This window comes from Natrix helvetica (genome assembly GCF_964273705.1).
Source record: "Natrix helvetica genome assembly, chromosome: Z".
Classification (NCBI taxonomy): Eukaryota; Metazoa; Chordata; class Lepidosauria; order Squamata; family Natricidae; genus Natrix; species Natrix helvetica.
The window spans coordinates 9,853,777-9,880,882 of NC_138554.1; the positions used below are offsets into that span (position 1 = coordinate 9,853,777).

The 27,106-nt window shown below is 46.7% G+C and overlaps 1 protein-coding gene across 1 annotated transcript in view; it reads right to left on the reverse strand.

The window, feature by feature from the left end:
- Nucleotides 1-27,106, reverse strand: part of LOC309401074 (vigilin-like) — a 110,342-nt gene that overhangs the window by 53,449 nt on the left and 29,787 nt on the right. The window contains exons 2-8 of the mRNA XM_081970018.1: nt 9,749-9,828; nt 8,540-8,652; nt 8,141-8,289; nt 6,320-6,535; nt 4,351-4,557; nt 2,210-2,425; nt 1,390-1,596 (exon numbers count right to left, since the gene is read on the reverse strand). Coding sequence (XP_081826144.1) covers nt 1,390-1,596; nt 2,210-2,425; nt 4,351-4,557; nt 6,320-6,535; nt 8,141-8,289; nt 8,540-8,615 — 1,071 coding nt within the window. The 5' untranslated portion in view covers nt 8,616-8,652; nt 9,749-9,828. The remainder of the gene's footprint in view (nt 1-1,389; nt 1,597-2,209; nt 2,426-4,350; nt 4,558-6,319; nt 6,536-8,140; nt 8,290-8,539; nt 8,653-9,748; nt 9,829-27,106) is intronic.

Genomic DNA, 27,106 nt, shown 5'->3' on the forward strand with positions numbered 1-27,106 from the left:
ATTAGATTGATAATGTGAGATTTTATATAAATTGTACGTGAGGACTATGGAGAGGATACACAAAAGTTCTGTAACCAACCGACACCCTGGATGTAACTGGAAGATGTTTTTATGTTTTGTATGTGTAAGTTTAAAATTCTTTTAATAATAATAATAATAAAAAATAGAGGGTAGAAATTCTCCAAAGCCCCAGTGTTTTGTTAGATAAAGTGACCCCACATTCTTCCCCCTCCCAATATAAGTGCCACTTTTGACCATCCCAAGATTGCCCATCTCTCCTCTTTCGCTTTGTTGTACGTGCTTTCCTGAAAAAACACAATTTACTCCGTTCGCAAGGACGCCACATCCTGTTTGGGATGTGTAACGGCCGAATGTACGTCAAATTCAACATAATCTAAACCAAAGGGAGTTTGCTTGACGTAACATCAGTTCATTTTAAACAAAACAGCCGGTATCGAACCAAAGGGAAAATGAGAGGAAACGCACATAACGCACTGAGAGAAAAATAAAACCTAGCGCACAGATGCAACATTTTTACCTAGCTGGTCTTTAAAGTGTACGTGCAACTTGTTTTCAGTTAAGTTACACCAGGGGTGAAATTCAAAATTTTCTTTGGGCTTTGTGGGCATGTGTGGCTTTGTGGGCATGTGTGGCCAAATCGACATCACTTCTTTGCCCTAAGGACCTAAAAAAGAAGACATACCAATCATTATACACAAAACAATAAGAGTACACAAATACTGACGTAAGAGCAATACGACTCTTATTGCTCTTGTGTAAGTATTTGTGTACCTCTTTTATTGTTTCGCGTGTAATAATATGGAATATCTTTTCTTTGAATTTCGCCCCGATCGATCTGCTATGCCTGTCCTTTTTTTTGAAAATAAAAGGCCCGTTTTTATGAAAAATGGGCCATTTTTGGGAGGTTTGCTGAGTGCAAAACCTTTTTATTTGCCTCTTCAAAACCTTGGTGTGTCTTATACTCCGAAAAATACGGTACATAGGGAAATCAGGGAATTGTGTCTCCAAGAGTAGACTATAGCTGAGCCAGCTCAAAATTGCCACCAATATGTTGGGTCTTTCCTTTAAATCAGGGGTCTCCAAACCTGGCAACTTTAAGACTTGTGGACTTCGACTCCCAGAATTCCCCATGGGAAGAGGGCATTGGGCGGGGCCAACCAAGGGCGATTTTCACTGGCTCTGCGAACCGATTCAAATGGTCCCTACCGCCTCTCCCGAGCTGGTTGAATGTCACCCCTGAGTTAACCAACTTCTAGGGGGAAAGCCAGATTTCTTTGGTTGATTTTGGCACACCGGGCTGCTAAGATTGCTGCTGCGCTGATCCCATGTCAAATGTCCCACGGTTACCAGGCCTTTGGGCGACCGTACCTTGGCGTAGACCTGAGTTAGGGCTGGCCCCAGTTTGTCCGGCTCTCCACGCAGAATGATGGTCTCCGAGCTGCTTTCAAGAGGCGGCATCTCCACCGAGACTCCCGTGGTATCTAGGATTTCCTGCAAGGTGTTTCCTTTCGGGCCGATGATGTACTTGTGCTGGGACTTCTTTACCTCCACAGAGATGGTGGTCGTCTTGCGCTTCTGAAAGACAGCCAGAGGCAGCTTCAAAACCAGAAAAAAGATGCAAAGCCAACCTTACAATACAATACAATAGTAGAGTTGGAAGGGACCTTGGAGGTCTTCTAGTCCAACCCCCTGCCTAGGCAGGAAACCCTATACCGTTCCATGTGCGAGGGGAACCTTTTACCTTAGCGCCTTCTAACTCGAGGGTTTTATAAAGTCATACCCAATAACGTGGAAACGTTTTGCTCCCAATCTGTCCTGTGTGAACGATCAGGTCCCCCCCATGTGAAGGGTTCGAGTCGTGTTTTATTGTTCATGGGAATCATCTCAGACTAACCGTCTGTACCTGGGTAAAACTAGGTAAGGTTCAATAGCGTTCAAGGGAGATTGGCTTTTGTTTTCTTGTGGCTACGTAGAGATTCTAAACTAATTCCACGTTTGACTCCTCCCGCTGGCTTTGCCGACCTCTCCCCAACACAATCCCAGCTACTCTGCCTCCGAGAAGGGATGGAAACTGAAGAGACGGGGAAGAAAACGGCTGACAGAGCGGAGTAAGAAATAGGGCGACAGATACTGAAATAGGGTGGACCCTCCACCCCACCCTCACCCCGCGAGGTCTCTCGAGCGCTACCTTGTCCTCGTAGATCTTGCGGATACGCAGAACAGCCTGGGAGACAGGTTCCTTCTCTCCAGTAATGATGATCTCATCTTTGCTGACGCTGGGCGGAGGGATGTTGATGCGTGCCCCCGTCTCCTGCATGATTTCCTGGACTGTTTTGTTGAAGGCCCCCGCGATGAATGGATGGAAGAACTTCTCCAGGTTCAAGCGCTCCACGGCTCGTTTGTCCTATAAAAGGAAAAACCCCGGAGAAGCTTCAGCCTGACTAGAGACGAGCAAATAGAAAGTCAGAGCGGAAGAAGCTTCAGGGATGTGAAGCGAAACGTCTTGAAAGACAAACAAGAAAGTCCAATTAGTTGCCTCTTGGAAAAAAAAGCACTTTTGGGACAGGCTTCCTTCTGTTCTACGTGACGCAACCGAAGCCAGATTCACTTAACAGCCGTGGGTTACTAACTTATCAACTGCGGTGATTCTAAGGACGGTGGCAAGGAAGGCCGTAAAATGGGGCAAGACACTCTTAACCAGCATCTCAGGGCGGTAAAGTGAATTTGACTTAACCAAGGAAATTCTGGGCTCAGTTGCAGTCGTTCACTGCAATTGTTGATTTATTTAAGAGCCATTGTGGCGCAGTGGTTAAGAGTGCACTACTGCAGGCTACTTCTGCTGACTGCCAACAGCCTGCAGTTTGGCAGTTCGAATCTAAACCAGGATCAAGGTTGGCGCAGCCTTCCAAAGTTGGTAAAAGGGGGACTCAGATTGTTGGGGGGGGGGGGAGATGCTGACTCTGTAAACCGTTTTAGAGAGGGCTGTAAAACCACTGGGAAGCGATATATACCTTATTTTTCGGAGTATAAGACGCACCTTTTCCCCTCAAAAAAGAGGCTGAAAATCTGGGTGTGTCTTATACACTGAATACAGCATTTTTTTACCTCCCGAAATCCCGCCCCCTTTGCAAAAGTGGCTGTGCATAGCCTTTAGGGGGCTTGTAGAGAGCTCCTGGGGGCTGGGGAGGGCAAAAATGAGAGAAAAACAGGCCGTTTTTTGCTCCCCGCCAGCCCCCAGGAGCACTCTACAAGCCTCCTAAAGGCTATGCATACCCTGTTTTTGACAAGAAAATGGACCTGTTTTCGTGAAAAAAGGGCCGTTTTTTGGGAGGCCTGCAAATTGCAAAAACTTTTTTTTTTTAAATTGGCCTCTTCAAAATCTTGATATGTCTTATACTCCGGTGCGTCTTATACTCTGAAAAATACGGTAAGTCGAAGTGCTTATTGCCATTTTCAATGGAAGCCTGGTGTGAAAAAAGACAGAAGTTAAGAAAAAAACTAACGTGCAAGAACCCTTCCTCGCCTTTTAGAAGAAAAGACACTCATTAAAGTTGTATTTGGTTAACTCTATGGTAAAATTAACAGCACAACCCATGCCGCTTGTATCTTGGAGTGTTTTGTGGCCCACCGGCGGCCATTAGAACTGGCAGCAGATTCGGACAGTGAGGAGGTTGGGGAGGAACGTGGGCCGGTCCTGGAGTCTGGGGAAGGCTCTGATGAGGGTTTGTGTTGGACGCAGAGATGGGACCAGAGCCGTATGCCAGTTATCAGCTGCCTTCAGAGTCAGACATCAGTGAGGCAGAGGAACAGCAGGAGCCTGTTCCCAGTGTGCGCATGTGCAGAGTTGCCAGACAAAGAAAACAACTAAAGAACAGGGGTCGACTTGGGAGTAAGGCCACAGGTGGACAATGAATGGCCCCTCCCAGAGGAAATAAAAGAGGACCAAAGGGGGAGTGGAGTTTGCAGGAGACAATTAGTTCGCTTAATTGGTTCGTGACTCCCCGAGACTCCTTGCCAAGTTTTGCAGATAATGGCCTGACAGCTCTCCAAGCCAGAAAAGGTCTGGGACTGTAATGCCTCCTTTGAAAGACTTTGTCGGCTGTGAATGGGCAGAATTCACTGTAAATGAATAAAAGGATTTTTTGCTGGGACAAGGAGTTTGTTTCATGCTCTTGGGAAGCCTCGGTCAGAACAGAGTGCCTGCTCATCGTTCTAGAATCAAGACATTGCTGCATCAACTGCAGAGGACATTCAATATTATCTCTTGCGAACTTCCACGTCGCCATCCTGTCGCCTTTCGGAGAAAAGGAGAGGCGCCCAGCCACTCACCTGCTCTGCTGAGATGAGCAAGATCTCATGACGTGCTTTCTCGATGCCTTCTTTGGTGCCCGTGATCTTAATCTGGCTGCTGGGATCCTCGGGCCGCGGGATGTTGATCTTGGTGGCCGTCTTGAGCTCGAGCTCCTGCAGTTTCTCGCCGTTCTTGCCGATAACAAAGCGATGGTGTTCTTTGGGGATTGTGACAGTAGCTGAAGCCTGTGGGTAGGAGTGAAGTAGGGAGAGGGATTAAAGCATCTGAGGGGGTAGATTCGCTAGAAAAACAGACGAAGAACAGACATTTACCCAAGGTCAAGCTGTCAACTCCGAGGAGAACCTGGCCAAAGCCATCTTCTGCTGCTTCATAGTTGCCACAAACTAGTAGAGGGGAAGGGGAGACATGATAACCTAGCTAGCAGTCAAAACAAAAAAGCTTTCTCATGGGAACCAAGGTCAGATACACAGGTGGCTGTTGAAGAGAGGAAAGTTAATCAAGGAGCCAGCCAAAAGTCCTGAGTGAAGAATGTGACCTTTGATAACAAGGGAGGATATCAACTGCTATTTTATTATACTACTACCATGTTTCTCCGAAAATATGACATGTCCTGAAAATAAGGCCATGCCATATTTTTCAGATGGGCAAAAATATAAGCCCTCCCCCGAAAATAAGCCCCTTGGACAACCCTCCCCCCTCCAGCTAGGCAGAGCACCACTCACCGACCTAGCGGTATCCCGAAAGCGCCAAGCTGCGGGAACAGGGGTGGTGTAAAGGTGCCTTCCGGATACCGCTAGGTCGGTGACTGGCGCTGTGCTCAGCTGGAGAGGGGGGATGCCGGGCGGCTACTCTCTTGTGAGCGGACTCCCGAAGAGCCGGCCCACAACTATAGAGCGTACTCCCAGAGCAGTCACTGCCAGAAGACTCGGCAGCCGATCTCTGGGGTTTGGAAGCTACAGAAGAAGCCACGCTGGGATGGCGGCAGAGGCAGCAGCGGTGGCCTGGCCCTGCAGGGAGAGCTGGGCCAGGGCATGGTGAGGCTAGGAGGCGCGCAAGCGGGGGAGCGGAACAGCTGCTCGCGCAACCCTCCTCTCCAGCCATGCAGAGCGCCATTCACTGACCTAGAGGTATTCCGAAGGCGCCGAGCTGCGGGAGCCGGGGGGCAGGGAACCGGCGCTCACACAGCTTGGCGCCTTCGAAATACCTCTAGGTCAGTGAATGGCACTGTGCCAGCTGAGCCGAGTGGCTACTCATGAGCGTGGTCACCTCATGGCTGCTGTGTTGTGCTGCTGCGACAGTGCAAGACAGCCGTTCGCCCGAGGCTGTACCCGGCTCTTCGGGAGCCCACTCGCAAGAGAGTAGCCGCCTAGCAACCCCAAAACAAGAAGCCCTCCCCCAATAATAAGGCCCAAGCCATATTTGGGGAGGGGGTGTCAAAAGAAAATAAGACCCTGTCTTATTTTTGGGAAAACACGGTAGTTAATAAGTTGCTCAGATATTTATTTATAGGAGGAAAATGTCCGGACCAAACCTAATTTCTAGAAAATCTATGCTGGATTTCCCCCCTTACTAGAGGGAGCCCCCTTGTGGAGTACTGTGAAGCCATTACCACGGCAACTCCACTGCGCTGTACAGTAGAAGCCATTTTACGGCAGTACAGCAGAAGCCATTTTAAGGCACAACAGGCTATATTTTAACAGAACACATACCCCCAAGGGGTGTAGCCCCCAGACTATTCATAGACTATTCTGCTCCGGCAGAACTGGGCCCAATAGGTCAAAGGCCCCCCCAGATTCTGTTGAAGGCAGCCTTCTACAAAAGATCCGATTTGCCGCCAGTTTTCGAAGGACGATGACAAAGTCAGTGTGTCACCCTGGAAACCCTTAAATAATGCTAACTGTAATATTTTAAGTGCTGACTTGGGAGCAGGAGATGGTGAAAACGTCACCGCAAGGACCGGCGGGGAAGCTAACTTTGATGCGTCACCTGGGTTTGAAGCCGAGCGACAATTTCCTTCCGTGCTTTCATCACCGAGTCCAGCTTGCCAGTCACCATGATGGACAGGCCCTGGTCCTTGGCCAAGGAAAGCTCAATATGAGCCCCCGTCTTCTGCATGATGTCCACGCAGACTTTGGCCTCGTCGCCTTCTCCAAACTGGCTGTTGTCCTTGTAGCGTCGCTCTTCCAGAGGGACGTGAAACACCTGCCCGGAAGAATCAGGCACTGTTATCGAAATGCTACAACAGGGGTTTGAAACTCTTATTTCATTGAGGGCCACATCAAGGTTTTGTTTGACCTCGAAGGGTTGGGGGGGTGGCGGCCATGATACAGGACTTGTGTAGGGGTCACCTGTGGAGGGTTTGAGGAGGAGGAGGAGGAAGAGGAGGAGGAAGAGGAGGAGGGAGGGAGGGAGGGAGGGAGGGAGGGGGACGACTGTGGGATCTTTGGTGTTCTTGGAGCTTGGTGGTTTTCTTGCAGACATTTCATGCCCCAACTAGGTAACATCATCAGTGCAAGAAGGGAGTAGGGGTTGTGGAGAGGGAGAAGGAGGAGGAGGAGAAGAGGAGGAGGAGAACTGTGGGAACCTTAGTGCTAGTCACTAAACACGGCACTGCATTAGCACTGAAGATGTTACCTCCTCTGGGTCATGAAACATCTTGAAGAGAACAACCAAGCTCAGAGAGCACCAAGGATTCCTCATTTCAAATATGAGCTACAAATAATCTTTATTGGTAAAACAAAACAAACAAACAAACAAACAAACAAACAAACAAACCAGAGTCTGTTCTGTTTTACAGAAGCATCTCAGCAGCATTCAGACCCAAACTGGATCCCCCATTCTCAAAAAGCCATTGCAAGTGACTTCATTGCCCTCCAGCCTATGCCCTACAGACCCCGCCCCCGTTATGGACCAACCTTATCCAGCTTTCAGGTACATGAACCAACTAGAATTCTCAGCCGTGGTTATGCTAGCCTTAGGAATTCTGGGTGGGTATGGAAGCCCGCCCGCTTGGGAGGACAACAGATTGTCAAAGGTTGCTTCCAACTCACACATTCATTTTCTGCGAGAGATCACTCCAAGGGGTGGGACACAGCCGTTTCGGACTGCTAATTTTGCGTCTGGTTTGCCGAACTGGGAGTTGGAAAGACTGGCTGGCCCCGCCCATCCCTCCCCAGGCGTCTCCATATGGCTTGTTGATCATGCCAGATAAGTGCAAGGCTTGCGCAGAGGCTCTGGGAGGGTGAAAAACAAGCTTCCCAGAAGTTCTGGAAGTTGAGAAATGGGACTCTTTCTGACCTCCAGGACCCAGTGGAGGCCATTTTCGCCCTCCTGGAGGCTCGAGGAAACTCTCCAGAGTCTGGGGAGGGCAAAAAATGGGCCTCCCAGAAGTTCTGGAAGTCCAGTAATGGGCCTGTTTCCATCCTTTGGAGGGCCTCCAGAGCCTGGGGGAGGATGTCTTCTCCCACCCAGAGGCTCGAGGAAACTCTCCAGAGCCTGGGGAGGGCAAAAAATGGGCCTCCCAGAAGTTCCGGAAGTCTAATAACGGGCCTGTTTCCATCCTTTGGAGGGCCTCCGGAGCCTGGGGGAGGATGTCTTCTCCCTGCCAGAGGTTCGAGGAAAGCCTCCAGAGCCGGGGGAGGGTGAATACGACCCTCCATGCCATAGTGCAGGATGCCAAGTAGGCCACGCCCACCGTGGTCATACCCAACCAGCAACTGGGCAGATAACCAGTTGATAAAAATTTTTCAATCCCACCCCTGGATTACATCCCACCTTGCACTGTATATGCCTCCTCTGCACGCTCACCTGGGTGATGACCGAAGATTTGATGGGCCGGATTTTGTTCCATACTCCTGTGAACTCACTGGATCTTTCCCCCGGAGCCCCCTTTTCCGGGAGCGGCGGGAAAGCTTCCAAGTAAGTGGGGATGTAGGCCTCATCTTCTGGGACACCACCTGCTTGGAGCAGAGACCACGAAGAAACCAATATTAAAGGAACAGAAAGAGAGAAATGTATAAAGACAACGGCTCCTTGGAATGAACTTCAATTAAATAGATAATCCTCAATTTACAAGCTGGGGGTTTAGTGACCGTTTGAAGTTACAACGGCACTGGGAAAAAAGTGACTTATGAGCGGTTTTGCCTCTCATGGGCCGTGAGGAGGTGCTTCCTGCGCCAGCATCCTTCACCGGCATAACCCTCTCACCTCGCGATTCTTCGTCCCTCAGGCCGCTGCGGTGCTCAGCAAAGCTCTTGGGTGTTAACACGGCGACCGAACTCATTGTTTTAAACCCAGATTTGCGTGATTCCGATACTCCACTGGGGAGAGAGGGGGGGGAGGGAGAGAGGGGGGAGGGAAGGAGGAAAGAAAAAAAGAAAGATGCAGGAAACAAGAAAAAGAAAGAACAAAAAATAGATAGAAAGAAAGAAAGAAAGAAAGAAAGAAAGAAAGAGGGAAGGAGGGAAGGAAGGAAGTGGGAGGGAGGAAGAAAGAAAGGTGAAGGAAAAAGAAAGAACAAAAGATAGAAAGATAGAAAGAAAGAAGGAAAGAAAGAAAGAAAGAAAGAAAGAAAGTGGGAGGGAGGAGGAAAGAAATAAATAGGAAGGAAACAAGAAAAAATAAAAGAAAGAAAGAAAGAAAGAGGGAGGGAGGGGTGGAGGGGAAGGGAGGGAAGGGAGGGTGAGAAGGAAGAGTAGGAGGGGAATTAAAAAAGGAAAGGATAGAAAGAAGAGAGGGAGAGAGAAAGAAAGAAAGAATATGAAGGGAGGGAGGAGGAGGAGAAGGAAAGAACGGGGAGAGAGAAAGAAAGGAACAAGGAAGGGAGGGAGAAAGAAAGAAAGAAAGAAAGAAAGAAAGAAAGGGGGGAGGGGAATGAAAGAAGGAAGGAGGAGAAGGAAAGAAGGGGGAGAGAGAAAGAAAGGAAGAAGGAAGGGAGAGAGAAAGAAAGGAAGAAGGAAGGGAGGGAGAAAGAAAGAAAGAAAGAAAGAAAGAAAGAAAGAAAGAAAGAAAGAAAGAAAGGGAGGGGGAGGAGGGGAATGAAAGAAGGAAGGGAAAGAGGGAGAGAAAGGAAGGAAGGAGAGAGGAAGAGAGAGAGAGAGAGAGAGAGACAGACAGACAGACAGACAGACATGTCAGAGTTGTCCTCCTTTGGAGGGGGCCTTATTTAACCCTGAGCATGGCTGGCATTTACTCACAAGATACCAGCTCAGCTCTACTAAACGATCCGCCTGGATCCATCCCAACTTCAAACATGGTCTTCTGCCTTGCCCCCAAGTTTTGATTTTAACAATCCCGGTGCGGAGAATCCCACCCATTGATTTACGTCCGATTTACATCCTCCATCGCCATCCGTGCTCTCGGCCGCCCGCCCACTCCTAACTCCACGGCAAAGCGCGGCGTTCCTCCTCGGCTTACCTGCAAAATGGTCAAATGCCGGAAAGGTCCGTCCGAAGCAAGGCTACCTGTGGCGCTTCAGCGTGACAGCAGCTTTGGTCCTGCCGAGAGAATTGAAAGACCCTCGTTCTTAAGATGAAACATGCCCCCGCCGCCATCCAGTGCAAGACGCCCCCAGCCCCAAAGTAAGATATACACAGCTAACCAGTTATAGCAATGGAAGACATATTTAAAGATTAGGGGAGCGGGTCGTCTAACCTTCCCCAAGAGCTTAGTTTTGTTCTCTGACCGAGATGGTGAACGTATGGCACGCGGCGCCATCTCTCCAGGCACGCCAGGCTTCACCCGCTGCTCTTCCAGAAAATTCTGGAGGTAAGCCGCCGTTTCTGCTGTTTTATGGTTAATTTATTGTTGTAAAACGGATGGTGGTTGCCGTTTTTTAAAAGATTTTTATTTTTAGACAGCCGTAGACAAACAAGACACAAAACGTAAAACCATCCTCCGTTACATACAGTGTGGCGATTGGTTACCTGTTTTTTGGGCATCCTTTCCGTAGTTATCACTTGCAATTTCTATGAAATCACATATTCTCAAATCGAATGTTTGTATACATTATTATTCATTATGCCTCATTTGTTGGAGTATCACTATTATTCCTTCATTTTAAACGAGATTTACGGAATATTGGGTTCATTTATAACCATTCATTACATCCTCTTCAATCTATCCAATAATAATATATCTTTATGTTATGTTCAGTATCATTCTATTATTCTTGTATTAATAACATTCTCTAGTACCTTTCATTTCCATGGTTTTTTTTAATCTAACCATTGATAAAATAAATCCCATGTCTTATGATATACAATACAATACAATAGCAGAGTTGGAAGGGACCTTGGAGGTCTTCTAGTCCAACCCCCTGCCTAGGCAGGAAACCCTATACCGTTTCAGACAAATGGCTATCCAACATCTTCTTAAAGACTTCCAGTGTTGGGGCATTCACAACTTCTGGAGGCAACTTCTGTTCCACTGATTAATTGTTCTAAGTGTCAGGAAATTTCTCCTCAGTTCTAAGTTGCTTCTCTCCTTGATTAGTTTCCACCCATTGCTTCTTGTTCAGGTCCCTTGAAGAATAGTTTGACTCCCGATTCTTTTATGAAGAACAAACTCCCTCTTCAATTATAACATTATTTATCTTCGGGTTCTCTAATTTCAAATGTCAATTTACTCATTTCAGCACATTCCATTATTTTATGAAGAACTTCCTCCTGCGTTGGTATTTTCTCATAAATGGATGGCTGTTAAGTCAATGACTCCCTGTAGTCTTTTTGATGCTCCAGCTGCAGGAGGAGGCAGGCATTACAGATTTCCTGGAACTATTCACGTGTGAATGTACTGGATCTTCCACTCTCAGTATTCCCCAACGGCATAGACAAAAACCTACATCAGCTGTATACTTTATACATAAATACATACGTACGTACGTATATACATACATACATACATACATACATACATACATATTATGTTGTATTTGTGCTGATAAATAAATAAAGGGAGACTAGTATAGATCTATTTCAAGCTATTTAGCTCTCATCAGCTAGCCATACCCTTACTGGGTAAGTAAGGGTATGGCTAGCTGATGAGAGCTAAATAGCTTGAAACAGATCTATACTAGTCTCCCTTTATTTATTTATCAGCACAAATACAACACAAATATAAAAAGGCAACTTTAAAAATATGGTTTTCTGCCTGGATAGTCTCCTGCAGTGAGCCAATAGACAGAAAAGGAGAGTAGTGAGTTCCCTCCCATATTTGGGCATACCAGGGGTTGTAACACAAATACATATACATATACATATACATACATATATATATGTATTTGTGGTACAATCCCTGGTATGCCCAAATATGGGAGGAAGCTCACTACTCCCTCTTTCTGTCCTTCGGCTCATTACAGAAGACCATACAGACAGAAAACCATATTTTTATTTTTAATGTTGCCTTTTTATATTTGTGTTGTATTTGTGCTGATAAATAAATAAAGGGAGACTAGTATAGATCTATTTCAAGCTATTTAGCTCTCATCAGCTAGCCATACCCTTTGGGTTCGAATCCCAGTAAGGGTATGGCTAGCTGATGAGAGCTAAATAGCTTGAAATAGATCTATACTAGTCTCCCTTTATTTATTTATCAGCACAAATACAACACACACACATATATGATTCTGCAACCCAACTAGACAGACACGGACTTCAGAGGAGAATCAGAACTGCAGAAAAAACAATTACTACCAACCTGCCTTCCATTGAGGACCTGTACGCTGCACAAGTCAAAAAGAGGGCTGTGAAAATGTGTACAGACCCCTCGCATACTGGACATAAATTGTTTTCAACTCCTACCCTCCAAACGACGCTTATAGGGCACTGCACAGCATAACAACTAGACACAAGAACAGTTTTCCCCGAACGCCATCACTCTGCTAAACTAATTCCCACAACACTGTCAAAATATTTACTAAGACTGTATTACTGTTAGTCTTCTCTTCCTTCCTAGTATCTATCTCTTCCCACTTATGAATAATAACCATGTTGCTTGTATCTTTACAATTTATATTGTTTTATTTGTTTCTTAGTATAATTTGATTGCTTATTAGTAACCTATGACCATCACTAAGTGTTGTATCTTATGATTCTTGATGAATGTATTTCATTTTTCTTTATGTACACTGAGAGCATATGCACCAAAGACAAATTTCTTGTGTGTCCAACCACACTTGGCCAATAAAGAATTCTATTCTATTCTATTTTATTCTATCCTGTCCTATTCTAGACACAAGAGCAGTTTTTTCCTGAACGCCATCACTCTGCTAAACAAATAATTCCCTCAACACTGTCAAACTATTTACTAAGTCTGCACTACTATTAATCTTCTCATTGTTCCTATCACCCATCTCCTCCCACCTATGACTGTATGGCTGTAACTGGGTTGCTTGTATCTTTACAATTTATACTGATGGTTTCCTAGTATGATTTGATTGCTTATTTGTACCCTAGGACTACCATTAAGGGCTGTACCTTATGTTTCCTGGCGAATGTATCTTGTCTTTTTGTGTACACTGAGAGCATATGCACCAAAGACAAATTCCCTGTGTGTCCAATCACACTTGGCCAATAAAGAATTCTGTTCTGTTCTGTTCTACTCAGAGGATGCCCAGTAGGAGAATGCTGGTAATATCTGCATTGTTAAAATAAGCTGGGTCTCCTCTCTAATCAGACATCAAACCCCTTCCTTTGTCCACAAAGCTCTCTTTTCTCTTGTCCAGCTCTTATTAAAGCAAAGCACCGCTAAGCTTCCTAGGCCCCCAAACTACGGTGAGGATATGAGAGAAAGCCTCTTATGGCCACCAGGAATTAATCACGCTTGGCTCTCGCCTTCCCATCAGCCCTGAGTCGAGTGGCAGGGTGTGCGGCCGAGGTGGGGGGAATTGTAGAAGGAACAAAAAGCATGCCCACCCAGGTACACACCAGCACGGACGCTTGGTTCATGGAGAGCTTTTTTCATGGCGGAATAGGCTTTCGTAAAAGAGATCCTTTGGGTAGCGCTCTCTAATCCACATTAAGGCCATAGCTAAAAGAAAAAAAAGAGAGGCAAAGAAAGTTTTGGGGCCTGCCAGTGGCCAGGAGAGCTGGTGGCAGGTTAAGACAATGAGGAGCTTGGGGAGGAACATGGGCCAGTCCTGGAGTCTGGGGAAGGCTCTGATGAGGGCTCTGTGTCGGAGGCAGAGGGGGTCCAGAGCCGTCTGACAGTTCTCAGCTGCCTTCAGAGTCAGACATCCCGATTTGTGCATCTTGTTCCATCTTTGACGATAGGGGGAGAAATTTTAGCCCCCTCAGAGAAGGCTCGCAATCTGGGAGTCCTCCTGGATACGCGGCTTAGTTTAGAAGGTGACCTGATGGCCGTGACCAGGGGGGCCTTTTACCAGGTTCGCCTGGTACGCCAGTTGCGCCCCTTACTGGATCGGGATGCTCTGTGCACAGTCACTCATGCCCTCGTCCTTTCTCGCCTGGACTACTGCAATGCTCTCTACATGGGGCTGCCCTTGAAGAGCACCTGGAGGCTTCAGCTGGTCCAGAATGCGGCCGCGCGGGTTGTCATGGGGGTACCTAGGTGCTTCCATGTTACATACCTTTTAGGCGGCCTGCACTGGTTGCCGGTTGTTTTCCGGGTGCGATTCAAGGTATTAATTATAACCTTTAAAGCACTCCATGGCTTAGGCCCAGGATATCTGCGAGACCACCTACTGCTACCAGTAGCCTCCCACCGTCCAGTACGATCCCACAGAGTTGGCCGCCTCAGGGTGCTGTCGGCCAAACGGTGTCGGCTGGTGACCCCCAGGGGGAGAGCCTTCTCTGTGGGAACGCCTTCCCTCTGGAATGAGCTGCCCCCGGAGCTTCGCATAATCCCTGACCTCCGGTCCTTCCGACGCGGCCTAAAAAGTTGGCTTTTCCAGCAAGCCAGTCTGGCCTGTTAATTTTTATCTCATTTTTAAAATGTTATTGTCATATTAATTGGGTTTGGTTTTTTGGATATTTATCTAATTTCCTTTCAACTTTTGTGATATGTGTTTTTTAATGTTGTACGCCGCCCTGAGTCCTTTGGGAGAAGGGCGGCATATCAATCCAATAAAACAAACAAACAAAGTCGTCATAACAACGTTGGAAAAAAGTGACTTATGACCGTTTTTCACACTTATGATTACTGCAGCATCCTTATGGTCCAAATTCCGAGGCCTGGCAACTGGCATGTATTTATGATGGTTGCCGTGTCCCGGGGTCATGGGATCCACTTTTGCAACCTTCTGACGAGTAAAGTCCATGGGGAAAGCCAGATTCACTTAAGAACCCTGTTATCTCTTTATCAACTGCAAGGATTCAGTTAGCAACTGGGGCAAGAAAGGTCGTAAAATAGCAAAATGTCTCACTTCGCGAGGGAAATCTGGGGCTCATCTGCGGCCGTAAGTCGAGGACTGCCTGAAATTCTGGATTTATTTTCACTGCCAGCTTGCTATGGCAGTGAAAATGCCATAGCAAGCAGGGAGCAAAAACATGGCGCACGGGCACTGCCCCCGCACGGCGGCCCCCCGAAAATCAGCTGGCTGATTGGAGGCACATGCGCAGTGGAGCTGAGCTGGGGCAACAGCTCACATGCTCGCAGAGAGGGCTCTCTGCGTGCCCGCTGTGGCACCTGTGCCATAGATCCGCCATCACAGGTTTAGGAAAATTAGGGTTAAGCCCATCTCGCCTGGCTACTACCCTGTTTCCCCCAAAATAAGACCTCCCTAGATAATAAGCCCAATTGGGCTTTTGAGTGCATGCACAAAAATAACCTCCGCTTTGAAAATATTGCAACACAGCAGCAGCCATGAGGTGACCACACTCGCTGCCTCCTGAACCTCAAAAATAATAAGACCTTTCCAAAAATGAGACCAAGCACTTATTTCAGGGGTCAAAAGAAAAGACCCTGTTTTATTTTCAGAGAAACACGGTAACTCCAAGCTCAAACAAAAGATTATTGTAGAAATCGTACAGGTACAGTATAGGTGGTACCTTGCTCAATAGTAGTAACTGTGAAAGGGATCTTGGAGTCCTAGTGGACAACCATTTAAATAGGAGCCAGCCGTGTGCAGCAGCTGCCAAAAAAGCCAACACAGTTCTAGGCTGCATCAACAGAGGGATAGAATCAAGATCACGTGAAGTGTTAATACCAGTTTATAACGCCTTGGTAAGGCCACACTTGGAATACGGCATTCAGTTTTGGTCGCCACGATGTAGAAAAGATGTGGAGACTCTAGAAAGAGTGCAGAGAAGAGCAACAAAGATGATTAGGGGACTGGAGACTAAAACATATGAAGAACGGTTGCAGGAACTGGGTATGTCTAGTTTAATAGAAAGAAGGACTAGGGGAGACCTGATAGCAGTCTTCCAGTATCTCAGGGGTTGCCACAAAGAAGAGGGAGTCAAACTATTCTCCAAGGCACCTGAGGGCAGAACAATGGGTGGAAACTAATCAAGAAGAGAAGCAACTTAGAACTGAGGAGAAATTTCCTGACAGTTAGAACAATTAATCAGTGGAACAGCTTGCCTCCAGAAGTTGTGAATGCCCCAACACTGGAAGTCTTTAAGAAGATGTTGGATAGCTATTTGTCTGAAACGGTGTAGGGTTTCCTGCCTAGGCAGGGGGTTGGACTAGAAGACCTCCAAGGTCCCTTCCAACTCTGCTATTGTATTGTACAAATGGGATTTTGCGTTGAGATCCCTGAAGGAAGAGAGGGTATACATCAGTGGACAGACATCTCTTTATTTCCCAATGCCTAACCCTGATTAGATTTCCTAAAGTATGCTAATAGGGTGAGATAAAAGGCCCTTAACCTAATTTCAAAGCAATCACTTCAGGCCTCTAGCAAAGGTAATCTTGATGAGCTCCAGCACCATCAATTACCAGCGTGTAGTCACTGAAGGAGATTATACCCAAGGAAATATATCCAAGCAGGGGGGAAAAATGCATTTCAATCTCTATTTGGAACAAATATTGCCCTGAATGCAAGAATTCAATAAGGCAAGGCGCAGATTGTAATCCCACTCCCTCCAAAAACTGTCTTTTAAGATTTAAGGACCGGTTTGGTTTTGCTGCATGTGCAGAAGCGTTCGAGTGGGTGGGAGGAGCCTCCGGCCACCGGCGCTACCAGTTTGCGGGATCCGGGGCGAACCGGCAGAAACTCACCTCTGAACAAAGGTGATTAAGGGACCGGAGACTAAAATATATGAAGAACGGTCACAAGAATTGGGTATGTCTAGTCCAGCGATGGAGAACCTTTTTTGGCTCGCGTGCCATAAGTGGGGGGAGCGCAGGGGGGTCGTGTGTGGGCGTGCCGCACCCATAATGCAATGCACGACCACCACCCCAGCGGGCATGCGCGCACTGTAGGCGTGACCCCCATTTTTTGCATGCTTTCTTTGCCCTCCAAAGTCTTTATAGGAGCCTGGGGAGGGCAAAAACAGCCTAACCCGCCCCCCTGGAAGCTCTCCGGAGGCTTCAGGGACCTTCAGGAGGCTTCCCTGAAGCCTCCAGAGCAGTCAAAATGAACCTCCGAGCAAACAGGAAGTGACTTCCGGTTTGCTCGGAGGGTCGTTTTGAGTGCTCCGAAGGCTTGAGGGACCTTCAGGAGGCTTCCCTGAAGCCTCCGGAGCAGTCAAAACGAACCTCCGAGCAAACCGGAAGTCACTTGCGGTTTGTTCGGAGGGTCATTTTGAGCGCTCCGAAGGCTTGAGGGACCTTCAGGAAGCTTCCCTGAAGCCTCCGGAGCGGTCAAAACGAACCTCCGAGCAAACAGGAAGTGACTTCCGGTTTGCTCGGAGGGTCATTTTGAGCGGTCCAAAGGTTTGAGGGAACCTTCAGGACGCTTCCCTGAAGCCTCCAGAGTAGTCAAAACGACCCTCCAAGCAATCCGGAAGTCCGTTCCCGAACCTCCGGTATGCCCGTAGGGACGTTCTTTTGCACTCCGGAGGCTTCAGGGAAGCTCATAAAGCCTCTGGCGGGCCTCCGGGAGGGCGGGGGAGGCTCTTTTCACCCTCCCCAGGCTCCTATAAAGGCTCTGGAGCCTGGGGAGGGCGAAAAATGGCTTTCAAAAAGGGTGAACTCAGCTGGCCAGCGCGCACATGCGCTCTGGCCAGCTGACAGGGCAGCACCTCATGTGCCATAGGTTCACCATCACTGGACTAGTCTAATGAAGACAAAGGACTAAGGGAAACAACATAACAGCCTTCCAATATCTAAGGGGCTGCCACAAAGAAGAGCTATTCTCCAAAGCCCTCGAGGACAGGACAAGAAGCCATGGGTGGAAACTAATCAAGGACAGAAGCAACTTAGAATTAAGGAGAAATTTCCTAACAATTAGAACAATCAATCCGTGGAACCACTTGCCTCCAGAAATTGTGGATGCTCCACCATTTTTAAGAAGAGATTGGGCAGCCATTGGCCTGAAATAGTATAGGGCCGTTGTTCTGTCCCCCAAGCCTCCAAATTATACTGATGCCGGCTTGGCCATCTGCCACGACTAATGAAGTAGATAAGCCATCCCTTGGCTAGGAGCCCAGAAACTTATCTTTATGAAAAACCAAACTCACGGAATTCAGGGACTTCTTCAAACTTAAACTGATGTTTCCTGCAAAATTCCCCTCCCGTCGCTCCACCTATAAGCTCTCTGGGAGGGGCCAATTAATAACCACCTGTGTCCTATTTCCTTCTGCGAGCCTGTTTCCACAGCTGCTGCCTTCTCCTATCAGCCCTCCGCATCCGGATGTCAGGGACAACCTCCCCCTGTTCTTCCTCACTGCTCCCTGGCTCAGACGCCACCTGGTGGCCAACAGGCCTCTCCAGTCCCTGCTCTGACTCCGAACACCCCCTAGAGTCTTCCTCAGCCTCCAGGGCAGTCCCATCGCTGTCAGATTCCAGCAACAGCTCAGCCGGCCGCTGCTGGGCCACAACAGCCGTGATAACGATCTTAGTGCACACATGTCACAGGTGGCATGGAGCGCCCCCTCTGTGGGCAAGGGAGCTGTCGCCCCAGTTCAGCTCTGCCGTGCGGAGGGGGTCACGCACACACACGCAGGGGCGAGCGCACATTGCATTTTGGGGAGGTTCGCAGCTAGTTTGGAAAGCAGATCACCTCAAACATGTTTCAGGCTCTTTCATACAAATCAGAAACTTTGCGAAGGACTACATCGATCACCATGCTCCCCACCTGGCCACTCTGCAAATGACAAGATCAGCTCCGGTAATTCTTTGCAGGTGGGAGCAAACGGGTGGCGTGGTGGCTCAGCAGTTAAGACGCTGGGCTTGTTGGCTGGAAATAGGTACCCACCGAAGTGGTACCTATTTATCTGCTCGCATTTGCATGCCTTCGAACTGTTAGGTTGGCAGGAGCCAGGTTCAAGACCTGAGCGCCTCACCCTGGCTCCTGCCAACCTAACAGTTCAAAGGCATGCAAATGCGAGTAGATAAATAGGTACCACTTCGGTGCGAAGGGAACAGCACTCTGTGACCCATGACGGCCGTGGAAATGTCTTTGGACAACGCTGGCTCAATGGACTTGAAACGAAGATGAAAATTGGCCCTTAGAGTCAGCAACAACTGGCAGAGTAAAATGTGCAAGGGCCCCTTTACCTTGTTTTACTGGTTGGGAGCAAAAGCCCACCCAATCGGAAGCTTGTCAGGGTGAGGATGAATTGCCTACGAGCAATGCCAAGAGGATAACTGGAATTTGCTTCCCTGGCTTTTTCAGAATTACCAAGGCACAAAAATAAAGCAATGGACCGCAACGCATGGCCCTCCTGAGCTCTGTTTTCACTGGCAGAGGGTTGCAGGAAGCCATTGCAGTGGCAAATGGAACTCGGGAGCCCATTTTCGCTGGCAAAGCACTCAGGCCGCTACAGATGTCCCCAACACGAGTGACATAAGAGCTGGCCATGCCTACCCCAGCCCCCTGAGGTCAAACATAACCCTGATGTGGCCCTCAACGAAATCGAGTTTGACACCCCTGTTTTACAGCTTTGCATACCCCTGGCTATGTGCGTTTTATATTACCCATCCATCAGTTAAGGTTGTGGATGATGGGATGTCTTGAGGGATCTCAGGCACAGCCACATATTCACTCCCAGAGGTCACTTTGAAAGGTGTAAATCCAGTGCTGTTGTGTACCGCATTAATGTATGCTAAACTTCAGCAAACGGCAATAAATCAGCCCAAATTTACAAAACATCTTATATATTGTTCTATCATTGCATTTGCTCGCTTGGCTACGCCATTGGTACTCAGATGAAAACCAAAACTGAGTCTTCATGACGATCCTATCGACCTAATAAACTAACTCTCCTCCTTTATATCCTGCCTGGTTTACCCTCCCAAGAGTGCCGAACGTTGTGAGAACTGCTATGGATCATTTCTTGTCTGCCTGTTGTTGTTGTTGTACTTTTTTGAGCTTGATCTAGAGATTCATTCTGCAACCGAAGGCAACTCACCTGGCATGAAAGAGACAATGGCGTAGGCGGAGGAGCAACCACTGAGTTTGCTTAGAAAAACCTTCTGTTGTGCCTTTTTTCTTTTTGCCAGTCCGTCTGAGTAACCCCAAATTTCACACGGCGTGCGGCTCACGCCTACTCCAGGAACGCCTCCTCAATGTACCTCTGCCAAGTTATTACATAATTGCACTAAACGTACCGTGTGCGGCAGGCAATAAGGTAACAGCTGATGCCAAGCTGCATTCTGGCTTACTCCCATTCACTATGAGTTGCTGGTCCTGCAAGGACACGTAGAGCTCGGCATGCTGAGTTACTCTTATCTCCTAGCCATAATCTAGAGGTATTTATTTATGTATACAGTTCTAGAACACCCATTACCCAGAGGGATGGTTTACGGCGTGGCTCCAATGACAATAAACATGCAACAATTAAATAAACCTGCGTTGACAATTTGCTAGCTAGTTAAGGCACCTTGGCAACAGCAGCAGCCAAAAGCTCTGAGGAGTAACGATGTTTTAAAGGCAGCGATTCTCAACCTGGGCTACTTTTAAGATAGACGGATTTCAACTCCCAGAATTCTGACCGGGGAATTCTGGGAGTTGAAGTCCATGTACTTTAAAAGTCCTCTAGATTGAGAGAAATACTGTTCTAGTTAAGGTGTATCTTGAGAGGGACGTGGTGGCTCGGTAGCTAAGACGCTGAGCTTGCCAATCAGAAAGGTCGGCAGTTGGGCGGTTTGAATCCCTAGCGCCACGTAACGAAGTGAGCTCCTGTGACTTGTCCCAGCTTCTGCCAACCTAGCAGTTCAAAAGCACGTAAAAAATGCAAGTAGAAAAATAGAAACCACCTTTGGTGGGCAGGTAACAGGGTTCTGTGCGCCTTCGGTGTTTAGTTATGCCGGCCGCATGACCAGAGAGACGTCTTCGGACAGCGCTGGCTCTTCAGCTTTGAAACGGAGATGAGCACCGCCTCCTAGAGTCGGGAACGGCTAGTATATATGTGCAAGGGGAATCTTTACCTTTTTACAAATCAGGAGTTTTGGACTTATCTTGATGTCAGGTATTCAACTGAGACGGTGCTCACTAAGATGTCTCCATGGGGAGGAATCTTCACCATTCTTTCCCTTAGTCCAGGTGGGCTGGGAAAGATGGTCCTGAAGACTTTTGGACTAGGTTCATCTATATCACGTCAGACCCTGAGTTAATTATGATTTATTGAACACATTCAACTGACGAGGATGACCTCACATTCTATGCCATAATTTAGAGGTGCGCAACCTGCAAATCACCTCTATCTGGTCCTTGAGGTCCCTCTTGAACATAACATGCTCACAGTTACAATACAATACAATAGCAGAGTTGGAAGGGACCTTGGAGGTCTTCTAGTCCAACCCCCTGCCTAGGAAGAAACCCTATACCGTTTCAGACAAATGGCTATCCAACATCTTCTTAAAGACTTCCAGTGTTGGGGCATTCACAACTTCTGGAGGCAACTTCTGTTCCACTGATTAATTGTTCTCACTGTCAGGAAGTTTCTCCTCAGTTCTAAGTTGCTTCTCTCCTTGATTAGTTTCCACCCATTGCTTCTTGTTCTGCCCTCAGGTGCCTTGGAGAATAGTTTGACTCCTTCTTCTCAGGGGTTGCCACAAAGAAGAGGGACTCTTCTTCAGTTGACAGCAGCTTTCTGACCTTTGGAAGTAGGAAGTCCATGTGGTAGAAACGTAACCTGTACGAGGGCTAAACCCCAAAACTTGCTTCTAAAATCACCTCCGTCCAGACGTTATAAAGCAGCCTTATGTTTTTCGTGATTATCGAAGTATCAAGGTCCCCAGTCATTAAAAAACAAAAATCAGCTCTACCCTTACTCTTTTGTCCTTAACCCTACAAACTCATAGAATCAAGATCACGTGAAGTGTTAATATCACTTTATAATGCCTTGGTAAGGCCACACTTGGAATCCTGCATTCAGTTTTGGTCGCCACGATATAAAAAAGATGTTGGGAGACTAGAAAGAGTGCAGAGAAGAGCAACAAAATGATTAGGGGACTGGAGGCTAAACATATCAAGAATAGTTGCAGGAATTGGGTGTATCTAGTTTAATAGAAAGAAGGACTAGGGGAGACATGATAGCCGTCTTCCAATATCTCAGGGGTTGCCACAAAGAAGAGGGAGTCAAGCTATTCTCCAAAGCACCCGAAGGCAGGACAAGAAGCAATGGGTGGAAACTAATCAAGGAGAGAAGCAACTTGGAACTAAGAAGAAATTTCCCGACAGTCAGAACAATGAATCCATGGAACAACTTGCCTCCAGAAGTTGTGAATGCTCCAACACTTGAAGTTTTTACGAAGATGTTGGATAAACCTTTGTCTGAAATAGTGTAGGGTTTCCTGCCTAGGCAAGGGGTTGGACTAGAAGACCTCCAAGGTCCCTTCCAACTGTTATTGTATTATATTCATATAAATGCCTAAGCCAAATTACAAATTTTACAGGATTCAATCTGGTTTGGCCACCGGGACCAGAGGTTTTCTCTTCTGAGCTTTCAGACTTGTGCTGGAGCCCATTTTCAGGAAGCTTCTCTACAGAAGAATGTTTTTTTGTGTAGTAAATAAAAGTTCTAGCACGAGTCCGAAAGCTCAGAAGACAAAACCTCTGGTCCCGGTGACCGACCCAGATTGGATCCTGCAACGTTATCCTGGGACACATATATTCGCATTCATTTATGCAATTTTACACAATGCAGGTAGCCCTCGACTTACAGCCGTTCATTTACTGACCATTCGAAGATACGACGTCACTAAACAAAGTGCTTTATGACCGTTTTTCACACTTACAACCTGTTGCATCATCAACATTTGGATGTCAGGGTTCCAAATGGCATCCAAAAGTAAATCAAGAGTCCAAAGCAAAGTATTGCTCAAAGTTTCAATTTATTAAGAGAGCCTTGTTGGCACATCTGGGAAAACCCGAATCTGAAAGCTTCCCGGTTTTCCCCACCCGGTTGAAAGTTCAAGATCTTGCCCCCACACCCACAAGTCCATCCCATGGTCCAATCTTCCACTGCCACGCTGGCAGCTTCCACCCATCCAGTTCCAGTCAGGTGCAGAGGTGGGAAGACAAAGGATGACCTTGGCTTTATAGAAAGAATTTTGTTATGGTTACATCGCATCTCACTCCTACAATCCCCACTCCCATTTTCCCACAATAGAAAATGCACAGTCCAATCTCCCACTGCCGTGCTGGCAGTTCCACCCATCCAGTTCCGGTCAGGTGCAGAGGTGGGAAGACAAAGGATGACCTTGGCTTTATAGAAAGAATTTTTCTTATGGCTAGATCACATCTCACTCCTACAATCCCCACTCCCATTTTCTCACAATAGAAAATGCACAGTCCAATCTCCCACTGCCGTGCTGGCAGTTCCACCCATCCAGTTCCGGTCAGGTGCAGAGGTGGGAAGACAAAGGATGACCTTGGCTTTATAGAAAGAATTTTGTTATGGCTACATCGCATCTCACTCCTACAATCCCCACTCCCATTTTCCCACAATAGAAAATGCATAGTCCAATCTCCCACTGCCGTGCTGGCAGTTCCACCCATCCAGTTCCGGTCAGGTGCAGAGGTGGGAAGACAAAGGATGACCTTGGCTTTATAGAAAGAATTTTGTTATGGCTACATCGCTTCTCACTCCTACAATCCCCACTCCCATTTTCTCACAATAGAAAATGCACAGTCCAATCTCCCACTGCCGTGCTGGCAGTTCCACCCATCCAGTTCCGGTCAGGTGCAGAGGTGGGAAGACAAAGGATGACCTTGGCTTTATAGAAAGAATTTTGTTATGGCTACATCGCATCTCACTCCTACAATCCCCACTCCCATTTTCCCACAATAGAAAATGCATAGTCCAATCTCCCACTGCCGTGCTGGCAGTTCCACCCATCCAGTTCCGGTCAGGTGCAGAGGTGGGAAGACAAAGGATGACCTTGGCTTTATAGAAAGAATTTTGTTATGGCTACATCGCTTCTCACTCCTACAATCCCCACTCCCATTTTCCCACAATAGAAAAAAGCATAGTAGAATAATAGAAAGTGTGGCAGGCCAAAGATCCCAAAGAAAAGATGGCTGCAGGCCTGACACAGCAATTGGTTCGTATTTATGACGATTGCAATGTCCCGGGATCATGGGATCGCCTTTTGCGACCTTCTGACAAGCAAAATTAACGGGGAAGCCAGATTCACTTAACAACGGCATCACGATGAGCCGTGGTGGTTAGAATGCAGTATTGCAGGTTATTTCTGCTGACTGCAATTCGTCACTTTGATTCTCACCGCTTCAAAATTGACTCAGCCTTCCATCCTTCCGAGGTGGGCAAAATAAGAATGCAGATTGTTGTTGGGGGCAATAGGCTGACTCTGTAAACCGCTTAGTGAGGATTATAAAAGCACTGTGAAGCGGTATAGAAGTCTAAGTGCTATTGCTACCAACTTGAACAACTGTGGTGATTCACTTAAAAGTAGCGGGAAGAAAGGACTTAGGATGGGGCAAAATTCACTTAACCACCGTCTCATTTAGCAATAGAAATTTGCGGCTCAATTGTGGTGGTAAGTCGAGGGCTACCTGTACATCAGTTTAAGCTTGGCTTAATTCCATTAAGACTTCTCCTGTTCTTGGCAGCCCCAAAGGAACACCATGTTAGCCGGAAAGCCAAATTCATAATATGGGCTAGCTATTCCTCTCTTGGATGCCAAGGAGGATAAAGGAAGCCTAGCTATCATTGCCACTCCTCGGTCCTTCTTTTTTTTGTTGTTGTTGAAATTTTTTTTTTATTAGTTTTACAAAATTTTAAGGAAAAGGGTGATGGGCATGGTTACAAATTTTGACAGCTACATCGTGCAGGAAATGGTGTTCCCCGCAATTCTCATAACTTTTACATAATGATAAACAAGATGTTATTGCTTAACTAGATTTTTGACAGCTTATTTTTACATTGTATCTTTCAATGGTTTCAATCATTTATTTTGTATCAAACAAAAAGATTCCTTATATCAGCGATTGCACTATTTTTCTAATTTACTTCTGTGATCTGAGTTTTCTCATTGTTGCCTCCTCCCCCCCCCCGCCCGCCAGCAAAGCCTCGGCACCTCCCATATCTTGTGTGGTGTCATCCGCTTTATCTAGGAGGGCTTTGTTTTTTTTCCGTGAAGGCCTCCGCCTCCATAGTTGTATTAATTCTAACTCTACTGCCCTCCCAGAATATCAGCATACCTTCTGGCAGAAGCCACCAAAACCAGAATCCTTTATCAAATAATTTTTTTGCTAATAGTGCATATTTTTTTTCTTTTATCTCTTACTTTCTTCGGGATTTGTTTCAGGATGGCTATCTCTCTGTCCTTGTATTTTAACGTTTGCCCCCTTTGTGCCCCCAGAATCTCATCTCTTGTAGCCTTTCTAAGAAATTTAATGTGAACCTCTCTTGGAACATTGTGTGTTCTAGCATAAGCTGAATTAACTCTATAAACCAGGTCACTCCTCGGTACTTCTGTTGACACATTTCCGCTTGCCCCCGCCTCCCTTGCAGGACCAAATTAGGGGAATTTAAAGCAGGCTAGGACCAGCTAAGCAAGAATCCTGGTTTGGAGAGAAAATGATAAACACGGACAGTGGCCCCAGGCATTTTCTGGTCAGAGGCTGAGCAATCCAACCCCAAGGCCCTTGATTTTTTGACAGCCGGGAAGCAAAAAATCCTTCCTCCAAATCTAAAATATAATGCACCAGGTTTTTTTTTTCACGACCATCTGAAATTGGCTATTTAAGGCAGCTCCCTCATTAAGTCTAATGGCAGAGTCAACCCCGATAAGCCCAGGAAACCTCCCAGCTTCTAAAATCTGTCACTATTGTCCTATTTCTGTTGATTATGCAAAATGGGAACCGCGGAGCACCCTAAAAGAAAACAACCCGGCCCCTCCAACCATCCGCCAATTTATTTTGCATCTTGTTAACTTATAGGTCACAGCACCCAGCGGTTTTTGTAAATACAAAAAGTAAGAAGGACGGATCGACTAATATAGTTGGGTGGGAGGCCTCAAGGAAATCCAGCCTGTATAATTAGGCCTGAAAGTTGGGAGGGGGGGGAGAGATGGCGCCATCAGCTATTTCTATACAATTAACAAGAACAGGTAAAGATAAAGGTTCCCCTCGCACATATGTGCTGGTCATTCCTGACTCTAGGGGGCAGTGCTCATCTCTATTTCAAAGCCGAAGAGCCAACGCTGTCCGAAGACGTCTCTGTGGTCATGTGGCTGGCATGACTAAACGCTAAAGGCGCACGTAACGCTGTTACCTTCCCACCAAAGGTGGTCCCTATTTTTCCCACTTGCGTTTTTTACGTGCTTTCGAATTGCTAGGTTGGCAGAAACTGGGACAAGTAACAAGAGCTCACTCCGTTACGCGGCGCTAGGGATTCGAACCGCTGAACTGCCAACCTTTCTGATCGACAAGGTAAGTGTCTTAGCACCATATCCCTTATTAACAAGAATACATGTATCTTTTTTTCCCCATGGTTCCAAATGAGAAATCTAGGTACGTGATAACAATGGCTCTGAAAAAAGCAACCTATGACCACGTTTCACACTTACGACCATTGCAGCATCCCCAGGGTCATGTGATCAAAATTGGCAGTGACTCATATTTATGACAATTGCACTGACACCGATAAGCAGTCAATGGGGAAGCTAGTCTCACTTCATAACCGCGTGACTAACTTAACAGCTGCAGGGATTCGCTTAACAGCTGTGGCAAGAAAAGTTGTAAAACGAGGTAAAGCTCACTTAACAATCAGACAACGAAGAGCTGTGGTGGCGCAGTGGTTAGAACACAGTACTGCTACAAACAAAAAAACATAGCAATCAAAGTATTGAAATGGGCAAGAGATGATGGCGAGATGATTTTACGTTTTTGATGTTGTTGTGATTTGCTTTGCTTTTCTTCTCTCTTTCCTTTTTCTTTGTAGGTAGGTGACCCGGTTAGGTAGGATAGAAAGAAAATGTTTTTCAATAAAGATGACATGATTAAAAGTTAGAATAAGAGAAAAGGGGGATATTAGTGTATACATTTTTATCTAATAAAATAAGAGCAATAATAAGAGAAAACGTGGAATAATTGAATAATGACAGATTGCAACTTTATATAAATATATGCGTATTTTAATATATAGAAGTATTTTTTCGGCATATAAGACGCACTGGAATATAAGACGCACCAAGATTTTGAAGAGGCAGATTTTTTAAAAAAAGTTTTTGCACTCA